The following is a 15546-nucleotide window of genomic DNA, read 5'->3' as shown; positions in this document are numbered from 1 at the left end:
CACAGACAAGCCCCCCAGAGCAGTGCTGCTGAGTGCTGACAAGAGCTGGAACCTGGGAGACAGAACGACGATGGGTAGGGCACACAATAACAATAAACATTTAGGAAGTCAATCACAGCAAAAATTCAAGAGAATTTTATTTCCTAAGCTAGGTGATAGGTGATCAGTGCTTTATATTAGAGGATGTTCCAGATGACTGGATAGGGCAGGGAGAAAGAAGGGTGATGGGGGAAGAGTTCTGATGACTCTCAAGTTTCTGGGTGACTAAGTGGATGGCAGCGGCAGTAGCTAAGATGAGGGATGCAGAGGAAGGAATGCATAGAATTGAGGTGGGAAAAAGATGACCTTGATTTGGAGCATTCTGTGTTTGAGATACCTATGGGTAAAGAGCTATCTAATGGTCACAGGGAAGAGAAACAGATTTGGGAGTTGCCAGCACATAAGTGGTTGTTAAAAAGCATTCATTTGGATGAGATCTCCCAGGATGGGAGTGGTTAAGTGTCAGATGCGGCCAAAGAAAGAAGTGGGAAGTGTCCACTGGATCTGGCAATTTCAAGGTCACCAGTGACCTTAGGGATAGCACCACAAGTGAAGTGGTAAGGAAAGAAGGCAGAAGGAAGCTCCCTGAGGAGTTCACCTGGGAAATAAGGAAGGTAAAAAATCAAATATATGTTATTTTTTTCAAGAGGCTTTACTGAGAAGGCAAGGTGAGAACGGTAGTTCTTTTTTCCTTTCTTCCCGGAGGATGAGGTAGGGCAAGCCAAATACACTTTGTATGTTCTAACTGACAAAGTTAGTTTGAGCAGAGGCTAAGGATGTGAAGGGAGGCAAGTTACAGCAGAGACCTGGACCAGGACAAGTGGGCACCATACATGGGCAGGGTTGTGTGGAGAAAGGACACTTGAGACAGGCCATGCTGGAATAATCTAAATTTTCTTGCTGAAGAAATGGCATGCTTCCTCTCTTGGGAGTAGAGGAGATGGCCAGCAGAGCAAGGAGTTTACTTATATTTATTTTCTCAACACAGGAAAAGTTGTAAATGATCTTATCTTTAAAAGATAACGTTTTTCTCCCTTCAAAGGGAAGAAAATGATGCTTGGATTAAGAGTAAATAAGAAAATAAAGATATACAAATGCCAAGAGAAGGCTGGCAACTTCCAAGTTCCACCATATTCAGGACAGACAGCAATCCTCTTCCCCATTAGCTGTAAGTGGCAGATCAACTATATCCAGAGATCATGTGTACCATGCTTTCAGGTGTTAAATTTATATTTGGGCATCACAGAGGATTTTACTGGCCACAAACATCTGGGTTCCCATTTCTGGAAGCAACAGGAGTAGCAGCATAATGAACTAGAGATGTGCTAGAGAAAACACTTTAAGATTCGAAAACAGTGCCTACCCAAGCAGGGAAGTAAGCCTCTGGCTCAAAGTATTTTCCATAGTGCTTATTCCTTTTGAAGTTCCCAAGATCAGCCTGCAGGGCAAAGGCTGCCAGCAGGAAATAGGCTTCTTCTCGGAGTACACACTGCGAATGAAGAACTTGTTTTCTCAGGTGCCAGTAATAATAGTATCGTGCTGCTCTGTCACTAGGAAAATAAAAGAAAACAGACCTCACATTTGATGGAACAATCCAATGGCGTGTAAACAGAACCCAAATCCTGCTGTCTGTCTAGTGACAAGAGGTCTTCTGTTTCAGCTCCCTCTTTTTCCCTCCCCGCGCCCAACTTCTTGAAAAAAAGGGGGGAGGGCTTGTAGCTAATACCTGATTGCTGCCTCACCCAGGTCACAGGGAGACAGAACTCCAAGTCTGACTCCCCAAACAGCAAACATACCATTTCCTGAGGCCTGTAACATTTGATTCATTCAGAGAATGGAAACAAGGTCTGAATCACTCCACTCCAATATAGTTAACATTTCACTGAACAAGGATTAGTATAGAAGCCTAAGCATTTGTTGTCTGCATTAAAATTATTTTGCTGCAATAATGCTCGCAAATCTGAGGGGACAATCCTGGCTCTAATGTTTTGCTGTTCTGTTTTGGTTTGGTTTTCAGCTAAGGTCATTACAAATACTCTAAGACCCTTTTAAAAATGTTTCTGTTTATATGCCCCCCCAAAAAATTAACTTATAGTGCTTTTTTCCCCTCAGAATGAATGAACTGAAAAAAAAAAACTTGCCTTAAATCTTTTTCTTTAATTGAGTGGATACTTTACGGGTGTGGTTTTATATGCACATGTTATGACAATCATGATTCTCCTCACAAATGGAAATACTAATACTGCACTCATTACAATCTGTTGAGGTCAGAAATAAATATAGTTCTCATTAACTACATTGAGTAAGAAGTGCTGACTGGGGAAAAACATGGTCAAGCTCCAAAAAATGTCAGAGGCAAATGGGATGCCTCTGTGATCAAAGTAAAAATGCAAGGAAAAAAAAAGCGCGTGCTTGTGTGTGTGTGTGTGTGTGTGTATGCGTGTATGTATTTAATGAGTATATTTGCCTTCCTATTATTTTAGGTTGAATGTTTACCTGAGATTCATAGCTCATTAGCAGATGACAATAAAAACCTGAGTTGATTTCAACTAAGATGGTGTTTAAGAATGAAAAGTTTAAAAATAAAGCATTTATGTAATTTTTTTCCCTCAGGACAGAGTACTTTTCAGAGCACTTCTTTTTATAATGCTGACCACACAGTGTTTGGACTAGTTCATCCCTGGGGAAAAAAAGAAGTACAGGGATGAATTAAACATTGATTAGCCCCAGGGGGTTAATTAGTGGCTAAATAACATATTTTCCTTCTTTTCAGCACATTCCATACTTAGTAGGTAAACTGAGTAAATATTTCACATAAGTTCAGAAAAACTAAAAAAAAGTTTCTTAATCTTTTAAAAAATTATTTACAGCTAATATTTTTTACTTTTAAATTTACATATGGCAATAATACAAATATTAAGAACGAACCTCACATATAACTCATTAGCCAAATATATCTATCTTTTTAACACGTGTTTCTCAGAGTTTAGAAGTAAATAAGTAAAACAGAGTTCACATTTCTAGTATTTTCTATCAGTCAACAAAACCACTTCTGAAAGTTTTCCAACACTGAATACTATACAAATGATAAACTGAGTTTCTGAAATGGTAAATTCTGAGTTTGTGTAAGTATCAGTATTGTTCATGCACCTACCTACAGAAAAAGAATCAATTACCTACCTTTGCCAAATGGCATCTAAGATTCTCACAGGACAGCTTCATTGGGTGTAATCTTAGCTTTAACGCTACTGCCAAGAACAGAAGCAAGACCCCGAAGGTGAAAGAAAACCGGGCTGTATAAACAGCATGCATTTTTATAGGAGAGAATTCTTGCTGCTGCCCTACTCCCCACTCTACCACCAGAAAACAATATAATACTTTAATCAGTTTCTTTATTCTCCACAAAAATGCTAGTTCCTTCTTGAATGAAATATCCTTTTGGTGACTGATTATCGAAAATGTGGAATACAGAAAATATTAACATTTTTATCAACAGTCTATCATTCATTTGTACATTGAACAAATATTTATTGAGTGTTCTAGGAACTGAGGATATACGAGCATACAAAAAGAATTTTTAAAAAATCCTTGCTCTTTTGGAATGTATATCCTAGCGGGTGGAAACAAACATGAGTACTTTATTTAGTATGTTAGGAGGTGAGTGCTTTGGGTAAGTAAGGGTTTGGAGTCCTTGTCCTCCTACCTGATCAATCTGCCATTTTCCACATAGTACTGCACACGGAAGTGAATGATCATAGGAGGTCCAAATTGGTCAATACCCTAAACAATGACACATATAAAAAGCAAGCTATTTTTAGTTACCACAAAAAGGGGTTTCAAAAGCAACAAAATTCTGTAATTTACAAGATAGTTTTTATATCTTGAAAGGTTTTATCTTCTAATGGGTGGTGGCTGGCAAAAGGCAGACAAATGTCCCTCTGGATACCAAGTTCATGCAAAACTGAGAAGTTATAAAACATCATCATGTATCTGATACTCATTCACTGTAATGCCAATGACAACATAAGGGAAGATAAAAATAAATACCAGTGGAAATTTCTAGTTGAGATCCAGCTCCTCTCTCAACTCTATCCCCTGTGGTGACCATTTGCTCCTCATTACAAATGTTCTCTTGTTCCTCTGACATTCCACATACCAAATTCTAATATACTGTTTGTTTATTTTGACTTTAATGTGCCTTACTTTGTAGTTGGCTTTCAAGTAGCCTTCCCATTTATTCCAAGAATTCTTAAAATACAAATTGAAGGATCTAGGATTAGACACTAGGGATTTATTCCTGATTTACTAGGGTGATCCTGGAAACATCAGGTAAATTCCCTGTGAATGATCCCTCATGTAAATGGAATTGATGTTTATAAAGGCATCATCAGTATAATAAAGTAGCAAAGTAGCAAAGGGAAGTGTAGTAAAAATGAATTTAAAAATTATGAATAGCTTCTAGAACATCAGTTTTGACAGCTAATACAGCCAGAGATGAGGAGTAAGCAATTTTTCCATGGCTTTCATCTCAAAGCATTATCCCAAAATTACTAAAGTTATTATCCAACATTATTTAAGCAGATACTTAAAAACTATTGTTATGTGCTATAAACAATTAATACACTTCATTAACATGACATTTTAGAACTTATAATTCATTTCCGTTTCCCATTCTCTACTTCATAATACTTTTATGAATTAAAATTTAAAAACTAAATATTTTTCTAATATACATAGCTAAAATAAACCTTTTAAAAAATCAAAATAATTTTGCTTATAAATGTAATCTCACCCAAGTGACTTCGTATTGTCGTACCTTGCTGGCCTCTTTCTTCCATTCTTTTGGACAATATTTATACAGCTTTTGTGACAACTCCATATAGACATGTTCATTATCTGCACATTAAAAAAGGAGACAAGATGATAAAGATGAATTTAAAAGAAAAGAATATACACAAAAATGGGTTTTTTAAAAAAAAGACTCAAGATTTGTGAATGTGTTCTGAATTCACACAATACCATGAAAACTCAACAAGATACTAAAAGCCAAAAGGTTGGCTAGACATTAATGACATCTTTTGAAATTATTTTGCATTTGCAACACAGAACACATACTATTAAAAATATGTATTACTTTGAAGAAATACTAGCTTCTACCTCCCACTTTTACTTAGTTTCTATGGTCAACCTAATGTAGAGTCAAGCTTGCAACACTGTGTGCTTCCTTGCTTTTAGAGAAACATGCTTTCGTTGAGCTCTCAGAGGATTCTTGTCATAGGTGGAGAATAATGAAACAGGGCAGAAACACCATCCTAATTGTTATGTAAGAAATTAGGGGACCCTGAGGATAACTGCCTATTTCCAAGTGAGGGGAACTTGCCCCATGTTTTGTGAACAACAGCCTTTAAGGCTATTTCTTCTCTGTGTTCTCCACATATAGCATAGCCTGATAAAATGGCAAGTCATTACTTACACTGCCTTTGGGATTGATCCTATGGAAAGAGGAAAAGAATCTCATGCAAAAAAAGAATGTCAAAGTATTTCCTCAAGGGCATGATGTTCTTAAGATGAACAGAAGCTATGATTGTTAAAACTCCAGGTAAAAGTGATCTAAACATGTGAAGACAGGCTGGTAAAAAACATTAAAATTTTCAGATTTCCCAAAGAAAATCTCTTAAAAGAGGGATATTTCACAAGAGCCTTCAGTATTTCTCTCTCTTACAAAGCCATCTTCTTTTTAAAAGAGTTTATTTATTTATTTTAGAGAGACCGCGCATGTGTGTGTGTGTGTGTGTGAGTGGGGAGAGGGGCTGAGGGGTAGGAAGAGAGAATCTGAAACAGACTTCCTATTAGCCGTGCAGCAACCCAACATGGGACTCGATCCCACACAGTGAGATCATGACCTGAGTCAAAACCAAGAGTTCACGGCTTAAATGATTGAGCCAACTAGGTACCCTCAGAGTTTTAAGCCTAAAAAGTTTATTCTCTTTTCTCTAACCATCACTAAGGGAGTATGCTCATGGAAAGCTCTACATAAAAATAAATGTACTCACTCTGGAAGGGTAGAGTATCTCTTTGACTACTCCAAGGTTAACACACCTGACTGAATGCTGGGGTGTTTTGACTGAGAAAAAGCCGTAAGAGAATAGGAAAGGTAGAGCTACTCTGTTTATAAATGACATATTAAGCTAACCAATTTGAATGAAAGGGATAAAGAAGAGGTCTCAGATACATAAAAAGGGTGCTACTTAAATTCACTTATCAGATCAACTAAATTATCTCCCATCTCTCATATGCTACCAATTAAACATGAAATGAACAAGACCAGACAACCTTCCTGTTGAATATGATTTGTGTTTGGCTTGAGTTGCCAACTGAAGAAGCAATATAATGAACAGAAATGAGACTGTTCCCTGTGTAATAGCACATATTTTTAAACTACCACCATCTCTCTACCATCTGACAGTTTGATCATGGCTCTATATTTTAGGCATTCTAAAGCATATAACAAAATCTGACAAGCAGGTGAAGCAGTAATTTCAGTTGACATGAGAGAAAAGTAAAATTGAGAGAGTCAAGTGATATTTCTAAAGCCACACAGCTAGCTAGTGGTAGAACCAGAATTAGAACCAGGTCATCTTATTCCTTTTCCAATGTTCTTTCGCCACATTACAATATCTCTTTTTAAAAAGGTATCTTAAAACTCTTATTTTGAAATCTAAGGAAGCTGTAAACTGGTTTTATTAGGCTGACTTGTTGAACAACACAAATCAACAGTCTGGCTGTAGTTGTAGCATTAAAAGAATTAAAACTTTGAGTTTAGAATAAAAGAAAAATTTTTTAGAATCTATACAGCATCCTATTTCTCCCAGACCCTTCCTTGAAAGTATGACTGAGAGATGTACTAATAGAAGGATAGAGTTAGTAGATAGATAGTGTGTTTTTATTGCTTTAATTATTGCAGGAAGAAACCAAAGAGCAAATGGCTGATTCATTGGTTGAGGTGCTCACTGCTCCAGGGTCCCTGGCCTCTCCTAAAAAGACAGCTGAAAATGGTTCACATTTTGGTGGAGAAGGGCCTTGTTTTTCAGCTGATCATGATACACTTTCCCATTTGGCAGATCTAAGCATTTATGACACTAACAGATTCTCAAGATGTCATAAACTTTTACATTTAAACTAATTCCAGGAGTAGAATATGATCCATATACAAGTAAAAAATTAAATACATTTCACAAAAGTATATTAAAAGTATTATTGAAAACCTGAATAAAGATATAAATGGTTTTTTGACATAAGAGTAAATTAGATAAATTTAAAAATATGATTTGAAAGAAAAAGGTTATAAGGAATGGTGCTGGCAAATCCTGGTAACTTAACTCAAATATTATGGGGATGGGGTGGGGGAAGAGGCTTATATGGAGCCATTTATGTGGAGAAAACCTTCACATAAAGTATATAGCAGAAACTCATCCCCCATCTCCAAGTCATAGAGTCTAATTGGAAAAAATGTATGAAGAGGAAAAAACAGAAAATAAGAGCAAATTAGTAGATCATTTTGTTATACTATATAGTCAACAGTAGGAGAACTTGAGTAGAGGAAAGTTATTTTTCTTATGTCTAAATTTTTTAATGTTAGAAGTTATAAAACAAATTATAAAAACATCCAAGATAATTTTCTACTAGCTCCAGCTGCTCCCTGAGTGCAAGGCAACAAAAATCAAGCTTGGTTCACTAAAACAGAAAAGAACAAACACAAAATCTAGATTCCTTAAAAAGAACTGATTTTTAAGTTTAAACTATAATGCATGGTTTAAAATTCTACATCTCAGAAGAAATACATATCAGTTAAGATTTAAAAATGAATACTAGACTACAAGTAATAACCAGTTTATGGGTATTATGACAATCACAATCTTATCACAATATGCCCAAATTAAGTTATAGCAACAAAATATCATTTCCCCAGGGATAGTTGGTTAAATCTATCAGCGGTGGGACAAAGACCTACTTTGTATAACACTGAGTCCAAAGAGGTGACAGTCCTTTAGCCTGAGTAGGTCACACACCTGGACCAGCAACTGGTGACACAGAATTTTAACCTGTAGAGAAAAAACAAAACAAAATAAACAACACAACTTGAGATAATAAGTAAACCAAGCCTACATGCTGAGCCACAATCAGGCAATTTATTTATTTTATTTTATTAAAGATTTTATTTATTTATCTTAGAGAGAAAGAGCATGCAAGTTGGAGGAGTAGCAGAGTAGGACAGAGAGGCAAGGGGAAAGTATCTCCTGCAGACTCCATACTGGGTACAGAGTCTGACATGGGGCTCAATCCCACGACCCCAAAATCATGACCCAAGTGGAAACCAAGAGTCAGACACTTAACTGACTGAGCCACTCACGTACCCCCACAATCAGGCAATTTAATGCACCTTACATATATGCCTTAAAAGGACAAGTTAACACTAGCAAAACAACTGTTGGTTCATGGAAATTGCTTTAATTTGTGTTGTTTTTCAATAATGATTATCACAATACAAATTTTTATGAAATGGTAATAAGGTACCAATGCAATCTTGTGCAAGACTCATAAATCTTATGACACATGGACAAGGACTTATTCTAAAACCAATGTGCATGATAAATATATCAGAAGGTACACAAAACAGGCTACTCAGATTATCAAAAGCAAGTCAGGCAAGTATCTTTACAAGGTATGTTTTCCTCTTGATGGTCTAAGCAAAATATTTATATATTATTATAGTGAGTGAATAACTCATTTTATTTATCTTAATCACGTCTATTGTCTTATAAGTACCTAAATAAGGGTCCCTTCTCAGTCCTAGTAGAATTCAAACATAAAAAAATCCTATTAATTTGGAACTCTGTGACTAGGTTATTCTGAAAAGTTACATGGTGAACAATTATATACTCTTTAAAAGACATAGTTTTAATGACTTCTCTAATATTTAATCAAGCATTTTGAGGGATAGTAATTCTGCTGGGTCTGCCTCATTGAATTTAGAATCATTCAAGCTTATCAGAGTTGGAACTGACTTTAAGAGCTCATACAGGTCAATTTCTTCATTTTATAAAAGTAGAAAATACAACCTAGAAAGCTTAAAGTCATGTAGCTAGTAAGGGCAAAAACAGCAAAACACAATTTTGCTCATTTAAGTATTCAAATATTTTTAAATGTGTACATTAAAATATATGCAACATGATGGTTTGTCATTTTAGCTATATATATTATGTATGGCATTTCCCCCTCATTTGTACTATTAATGTGCAATGATACTGATGCCACTTACAGTTTTAATTATAAATTCTAAATTAACTCTGAATTCATGACTTTTTATCATACCTTAATAAAGGTAACTCAGATTCAGAAAATAAAAACATGCTGAGACCCTTTAATAACTGAAAGCCAAACAATTCAGATGGTGATAATTCGAACTGAAAGAAGAAAAAATAGGTTTATTGCTCTTTCCACATTTATTATTAAATGGCAACTAATCTGAAGCACTTTACTGGAAAGAGCAAATGGTATTTATTCAAGACCAGAAGCACATGAATTCAGCTGCTTAGGGGCAAAAGGGACTGGAAGAAGCTGGGACAGTGTCTTATTTTATATTCAGGATATATCGTTGACATTCAGTAAATGTCTGAAAAACAAAACATGAGTCTGATACCCCTGTGGGCTCCTCACCTTTGTTCTGTTTCATGACTATGGACTAGTCTCTGGCCCACTGAGCAGATCAGTTTATAGATCTGCCATTCAAGAATTTTGGGAAAATGCAGCATTGCAAGGCCACCAACACCACTGGGAGAATACATTTGCTAAGAGGAAATCATTTCTTCTTTGCTCATTAAAAAGACTGTGTGTTAACTGAATTTAAATAAAATAAAATGATTGTGTGTTTTTTTCTGCATTACCACAATTCTACTTTATAAAAAAGCTTAAATAAACATGATGTAAGTATCAAATGTTATATAAAATTGAACCATTATACTACAAATTTGAGACATAAAATTTCATACCATCTAGGGTACCTTTAATCCTTAGTTTTGACTGTATTTTCAAATGTCATAAACAAAGCCCTTGGGATAAAAATGTAATAACAAGTTTACAGAAAAATTCCAAACTACAAACCATATACAAAAACAAACCATGCTGTAACTTTGTGTAACCACTGTTCAAATAATGCTATACATTTCCTCCATATATATACATCCCATATACTTATCATTGTTCTGCTAGTTCAAATCAAGTATTTGGAGTCTACTGATAAAACTCTGTAACAACTATCAAGTATTGTTCTTGTTCAAAACTGTAATTTAAAAAAAAAAAAACCTGTAATTAAGTAAGGCTGTGGCTCTGAAGTTTTGTCTGCTGTGAAAACAAGCTGGAGTTTTTTTGTATTTGCATATTATGAGTCTTCAAGACTACATTTTAGCTGATTGTGAAATTATTCAAGTTCTTTAATCTTCAGGAACAATGGAGCTTTAAAAAGTGCTATAGAGTATGAGGTATTAAGAATTAAAGTATTACTTAAAAATCTACTGTATATGAAACTTTTTTTTTTCTTTTTCTTTTTTTTTTTTTTTTATTTTTACTTATTTATGATAGTCACACAGAGAGAGAGAGAGAGAGGCAGAGACACAGGCAGAGGGAGAAGCAGGCTCCATGCGCTGGGAGCCCGATGTGGGATTCAATCCTGGGTCTCCAGGATCGCGCCCTGGGCCAAAGGCAGGCGCCAAACCGCTGCGCCACCCAGGGATCCCTATATGAAACTTTCTGATAAAAACAGCATTTGGGGCACATGAGTGGCTCAGCGGTTGAGCATCTGCCTTCAGCTCAGGGCGTGATCCCGGGGTCCTGGATCAAGTCCCATGTCAGGCTCCCTGCATGGAGCCTGCTTCTCCTTCTGCCTGTGTCTCTGCCTCTCTCTCTGTTTCTCATGAATGAATAAATAAAATCTTTAAAAAAAACAAAAACAAAACAAAACAGCATTTGATCCTAAATGTCAATGGTTGGGGGTGCCTAGGTGGCTCAGTCAGTTCAGTGTCTGACTCTCGGTTTTGGCTCACATCAAGATCTTGGGTCCTGAGATTGAGCCCCATGTCAGGCTCCACACTCAGCAAGGAATCTGCTTGAGATTCTCTACCTCTCCTTCTGCCCTTCCCCCCACTCATGCACACGCTCTCTCTTTCTCTAAAATAAATAAATAAATAGATAGGTAAATAAATAATATTTAAAGTAAATAAATAAATAAATGTCAATGGTAATTGAGCAAGCATGTTTAAAATATATTAAAAAAAGAATTGTTCCCTTTTGTCTTACTGAACAGGTATAAACTCTTGGCCACTATTTATGTAACTCAATAATTTGTGTACATTTATCATAATCTCATCATCAAAATTTACCAAGTTTCCATGAATATTTACCTGATGATTAAAATCTTTAAAACATCCCCTACTAGTTCAAACTCATGGAGAAACTAGAATGATCAAAGCACTAAATTTACCTCTCATGCAGAAAGACAGTATTTTACCAAATATATATACATATATATATATATATGTATATATATAGAAATAAACTATATATATGTCAAGAAATAAACTATCTTTGTTTAATAAAAATAATAGAAATATGAAAAAAATGAGACCATTAATAAAACTGTTTTTGCTATAATTAATTTGTTATACTACAAACATCAATGCAATTTTATGAAAAAGATAACACTGTAGAAAAAGACAGACCTTTGGCAGCCCTGAATGGGCTTTCTAGCAATGAGGGGGTCTCCATACTACTTAACTCCTCCTCCCTCCTTTGTTCAACAGCTTGCTAGAGAGGAGTCTATGTGCCCTGGAATAAGAAAATCTTATCGGCCTACAGGGGATTCAGATTCTCCATTTGAGCTTCATTAACAGAGCTCCCTAATGAAATGAACAAACAGCTCAAAGAAATTTTAAAAAGTGCTACTCTATTAAGTGCTCACTTACTAAGCAATTCCCAGCTGCCTAGCACTACAATTAGCAGTTTATTCATGTTATATTTTTAAATCCCCACAATGACCTCGATGAGGAGAGGAAGATTACCTCTATTTTATAGATGAGGAAATTGGAAGCAAAAAAATCTAACTTGCCCAAGGCTGCAGAGTGTGTCAGAGAGTAAGGATTTCATCTGAGGTCCCTGTGACTCTAAAGCCCTCCTTAAGCATGATGATCCATGGCTGTACAACCTGTGAACATAGCCCTGACCACCCTGTAGGGATATTACACTAATTTTGCAAAATAAGGTAAGTGAAGACATGTAAAATTAATCTCTGATAAGGAGTTAAAGTAATAATAACTACTACTATGTATGTGTCAGGAATGATGCTATCCGCTAATCCTCAATTCTCACAATTACACAGTAAGATTATAGAATAGGTGTTATTCCTAATTATCTTCCTCCATTGAGATTTTAGTACCAGTTAATTTCTTTGAAAATTATAGTCAGCTCTTAGTATTCCTCATGAACCCAGATTAATCTTCCTTCCACTTATCCAAGGCCAGTAAGGTCTTGTTCCATATCCTATATGTATACATAGCTGCACAAATGAACACACAGATATACAGTCCACTGAGTAGAAAGATATAAATGGACCTGAGAGAAATTTCTTAAGTGCTTAGGCTATAATGCCATGGATAATGAAATTTTTAAAATTCAGTGGGTATTTTTTTAATAAAATAATGTATGTAAAACAGAGTAGAGTTGTATCTTAATGTATTTTGCCCATGACCACACTGAAAAAGATAAGCTCTCAAGTTTTATTAGATTTTTAAAAAACAAATGTTGTAAAAATAATAGCCTATTGCTTCACATATTCAAAAACAACTTTGGGTACCCTAAATAACAATCTTGCTAATCAACAGAAATTCTGCCCAACAGATGACAAAATTCATTCAAGAGGTAGGTGATGGGCAGCCTGGGTGGCTCGCGGTTTAGCGCCACCTTCAGCCCAGGGCATGATTCTGGAGACCCAGGATCGAGTCCCATGTCGGGCTACCTGCGTGGAGCCTGCTTCTCCCTCTGCCTCTCGCTCTGTCTCTCATTAATAAATAAATAAAATCTTAAAAAAAAAAAAAAAAAGTAGGTGATGCTCAGACAATCCCTATGAGCAAAAATAATGTTATGGCAGTAAATCAAGAAACTGAGGAACTGTGGTGATTGTCAGAATAAAACTGAAATAATTATGATAATAAGCAGAACCTTTTCCTGTCTAAATTTTTTAATGAAGCTACTTCAATGTCATACATATTCAGTATAACATTTAGAAATATTCTTTTATATAGCAATTGGCTTAAAAATATAGTAGCATATAGCAAAGAAAATCAACTTAAGACATGCACAAAAGCAAGTTTTTCCCTAATCCATTTGAATACAATCAGTGAAAGGAAGAATATGAACATTGATAATAGGGAGAGGGGTTGAAAAATGCTAGGCATGATTCTGATTACCATAAATCTGTTTGGCAGTCTCTACCAAAGCTAAACACAGGTATACTTTATGATTCATAACTCCACTCTTGAATAAACCCCAGAAATGTATACATATGCACATACACATAAATGAATTTCACAGGCTGAATTTTATTTAAAAGAAGCCAGGTACAAAAGAGAACACACCACATAATTTTAGCTGCATGAAGTTGAGAAAAAAATTACTCTATGGAGAAAATAGTTACTACCCTTTGGGTGGATATTACTGTCTAGAAGGAGTTACAAAATATTTTTCCAGGGTGCTGAAACTCTATCATATCTCAAGCTGGATGATGATTACATGGGTGTACACAATTATAAAAATTCTCTGAGGTGCACACTTAAGACTCCTATACCTTGCTGTATGCAAAGTATAACTTAATTTTAGAAATTAAGAAAAATAGTAGCATATTCCTCAATGACCAAGTTAACTAAGAGGGTTAACTCTGACTCAAGAACCGTAAGCCACATCTTAGTGCTCTCAAGTGCATGGCCTATTCTTGAAATTCGCTGGATTTAAGCTACTATTAATGATCAAAATGCATATTAAGAAGCCAGCAGTTATTACTATAACATGTGTGACAACTCTAAAGCACTTAAAAAGCAAATTCATATTATATATTAATAAAAATTTATGTCAGTAGAACATTTTAAAATAGCAAGGTGTTATTTTTCTATAATATAGTAACCAAAATTCTGTAATTTTACCCTCAGGTCAAAGAATGTTGAAGGCAGTTGCACTTAAGCCATAATTCAAAGTTTATACCTGTGTAGACAACTTTAACACCCCAATTCTGCTACATTATTAATGCTTTCATTCTGTAATGTTTTCACCCTTCACCGGTAGTAACTTGAATGTGGTCACTGGTGTGAATAGAACATTCAACTATTTCTAAAGTTGGATCCACTTACATTTATGATGATGTTCAGAGATTCATCATTGGGAAGGAAAATACACACACTCCGGCGGTCTTGCATGACTCTGTTGTTATGGAAGTTCAATTTGTTCATTGTGTTGTGGGCTCTCTAGTGGTCAGGGCTGGGCTCCGAGTCCTCGGCAATTCCTCTGATTCCGAGCACTGCAAAGCCAAACTCTGCTCCTCATCACATGCCCTACAGGAGAAGCAGCATGATGTTCCACTACGTAGGTTTCATAGCTGTAAAAAAAGCCCAAACACCAGCCATAAATAAAGGCAGCAAGATTGGTGAGGAGAGAGACAGAGAGATGAGCAGTGCAACTGCTCTTGTTGGCACAGGGACAGCACGTCTCAAAGGTAGGGTTGCCTAGTTTAATAAATGAGAACTCACTGAAATTTATTCTGTATTTTGCCCACTATCAACTGTTTTAAAACTTTCATTCACAGTCATGAATTAAACATAAAGCCACTGAGCGCCTCATATATTCAAGGCAGTACTATGCACTGCAGGGCCCACAGAAACAGAGAGCCTGCCTCTGAGAAGTTTCCAATCTCACGTGGGAGATAATCAAGAGTTCCATAAATAAACAAAATGACAAAACAGCAGGAACAACAAAATTGTCAATCACTCCTTTTTTTCCATTACAAACTCAAATAAATGTCTTGGCTCTTCTATTACATTCCTTCTTCAACCACTGTGGTCTGGCTTTTACTTCTTCACATCACTAAAGTGGCTTTACCAAAGGAAGCCAGTGATCTCTAGACCATCAGCAGAATCTCTAGGATTCACTTCAAATGATCTCTCTTACTTACCAAGGTTAAGCCCTCCTTACACATTTTTTCCTCCCTGAATTTTTATGGCACTGCTCTCTCTCCTGATCCTTTAACCTGACAATGCAAACAATACTTCTATGTTTTTCACCAACCAATTAACACACAGAAATAACAAAACTGTATATCTCAAACCATGTTTGTATACAAAAGAACTGTGGATTTGGGGGATATCTAATCAATTTATTAAACATATTTTTAAACTTCTCTCAGGTTTTCAA

General features: G+C 35.8%; 1 protein-coding gene across 11 annotated transcripts in view; it reads right to left on the bottom strand.

Annotated features, from left to right (window-relative positions):
• Positions 1-15546, bottom strand: part of FRMD6 (FERM domain containing 6) — a 314363-nt gene that overhangs the window by 23463 nt on the left and 275354 nt on the right. For 7 of the 11 annotated variants that reach the window (XM_072761554.1, XM_072761557.1, XM_072761555.1 and 4 more), the window contains 5 exons: positions 14490-14734; positions 8051-8141; positions 4856-4935; positions 3743-3819; positions 1403-1589 (listed from right to left, as the gene is read on the bottom strand). In XM_072761554.1, coding sequence (XP_072617655.1) covers positions 1403-1589; positions 3743-3819; positions 4856-4935; positions 8051-8141; positions 14490-14588 — 534 coding nt within the window. In that variant the 5' untranslated portion in view covers positions 14589-14734. Of the gene's footprint in view, positions 1-1402; positions 1590-3742; positions 3820-4831; positions 4936-8050; positions 8142-14489; positions 14735-15546 lie in introns of all 11 variants that reach the window. The other 4 variants (XM_072761552.1, XM_072761551.1, XM_072761553.1 and 1 more) reach the window with 1 other exon arrangement.

Source organism: Vulpes vulpes, chromosome 6 (assembly GCF_048418805.1).
Source record: "Vulpes vulpes isolate BD-2025 chromosome 6, VulVul3, whole genome shotgun sequence".
Lineage (NCBI taxonomy): Eukaryota > Metazoa > Chordata > Mammalia > Carnivora > Canidae > Vulpes > Vulpes vulpes.
The sequence above is the reverse complement of the archived record's forward strand: the minus strand, read 5'-3'. Positions and strand labels throughout refer to the sequence as shown.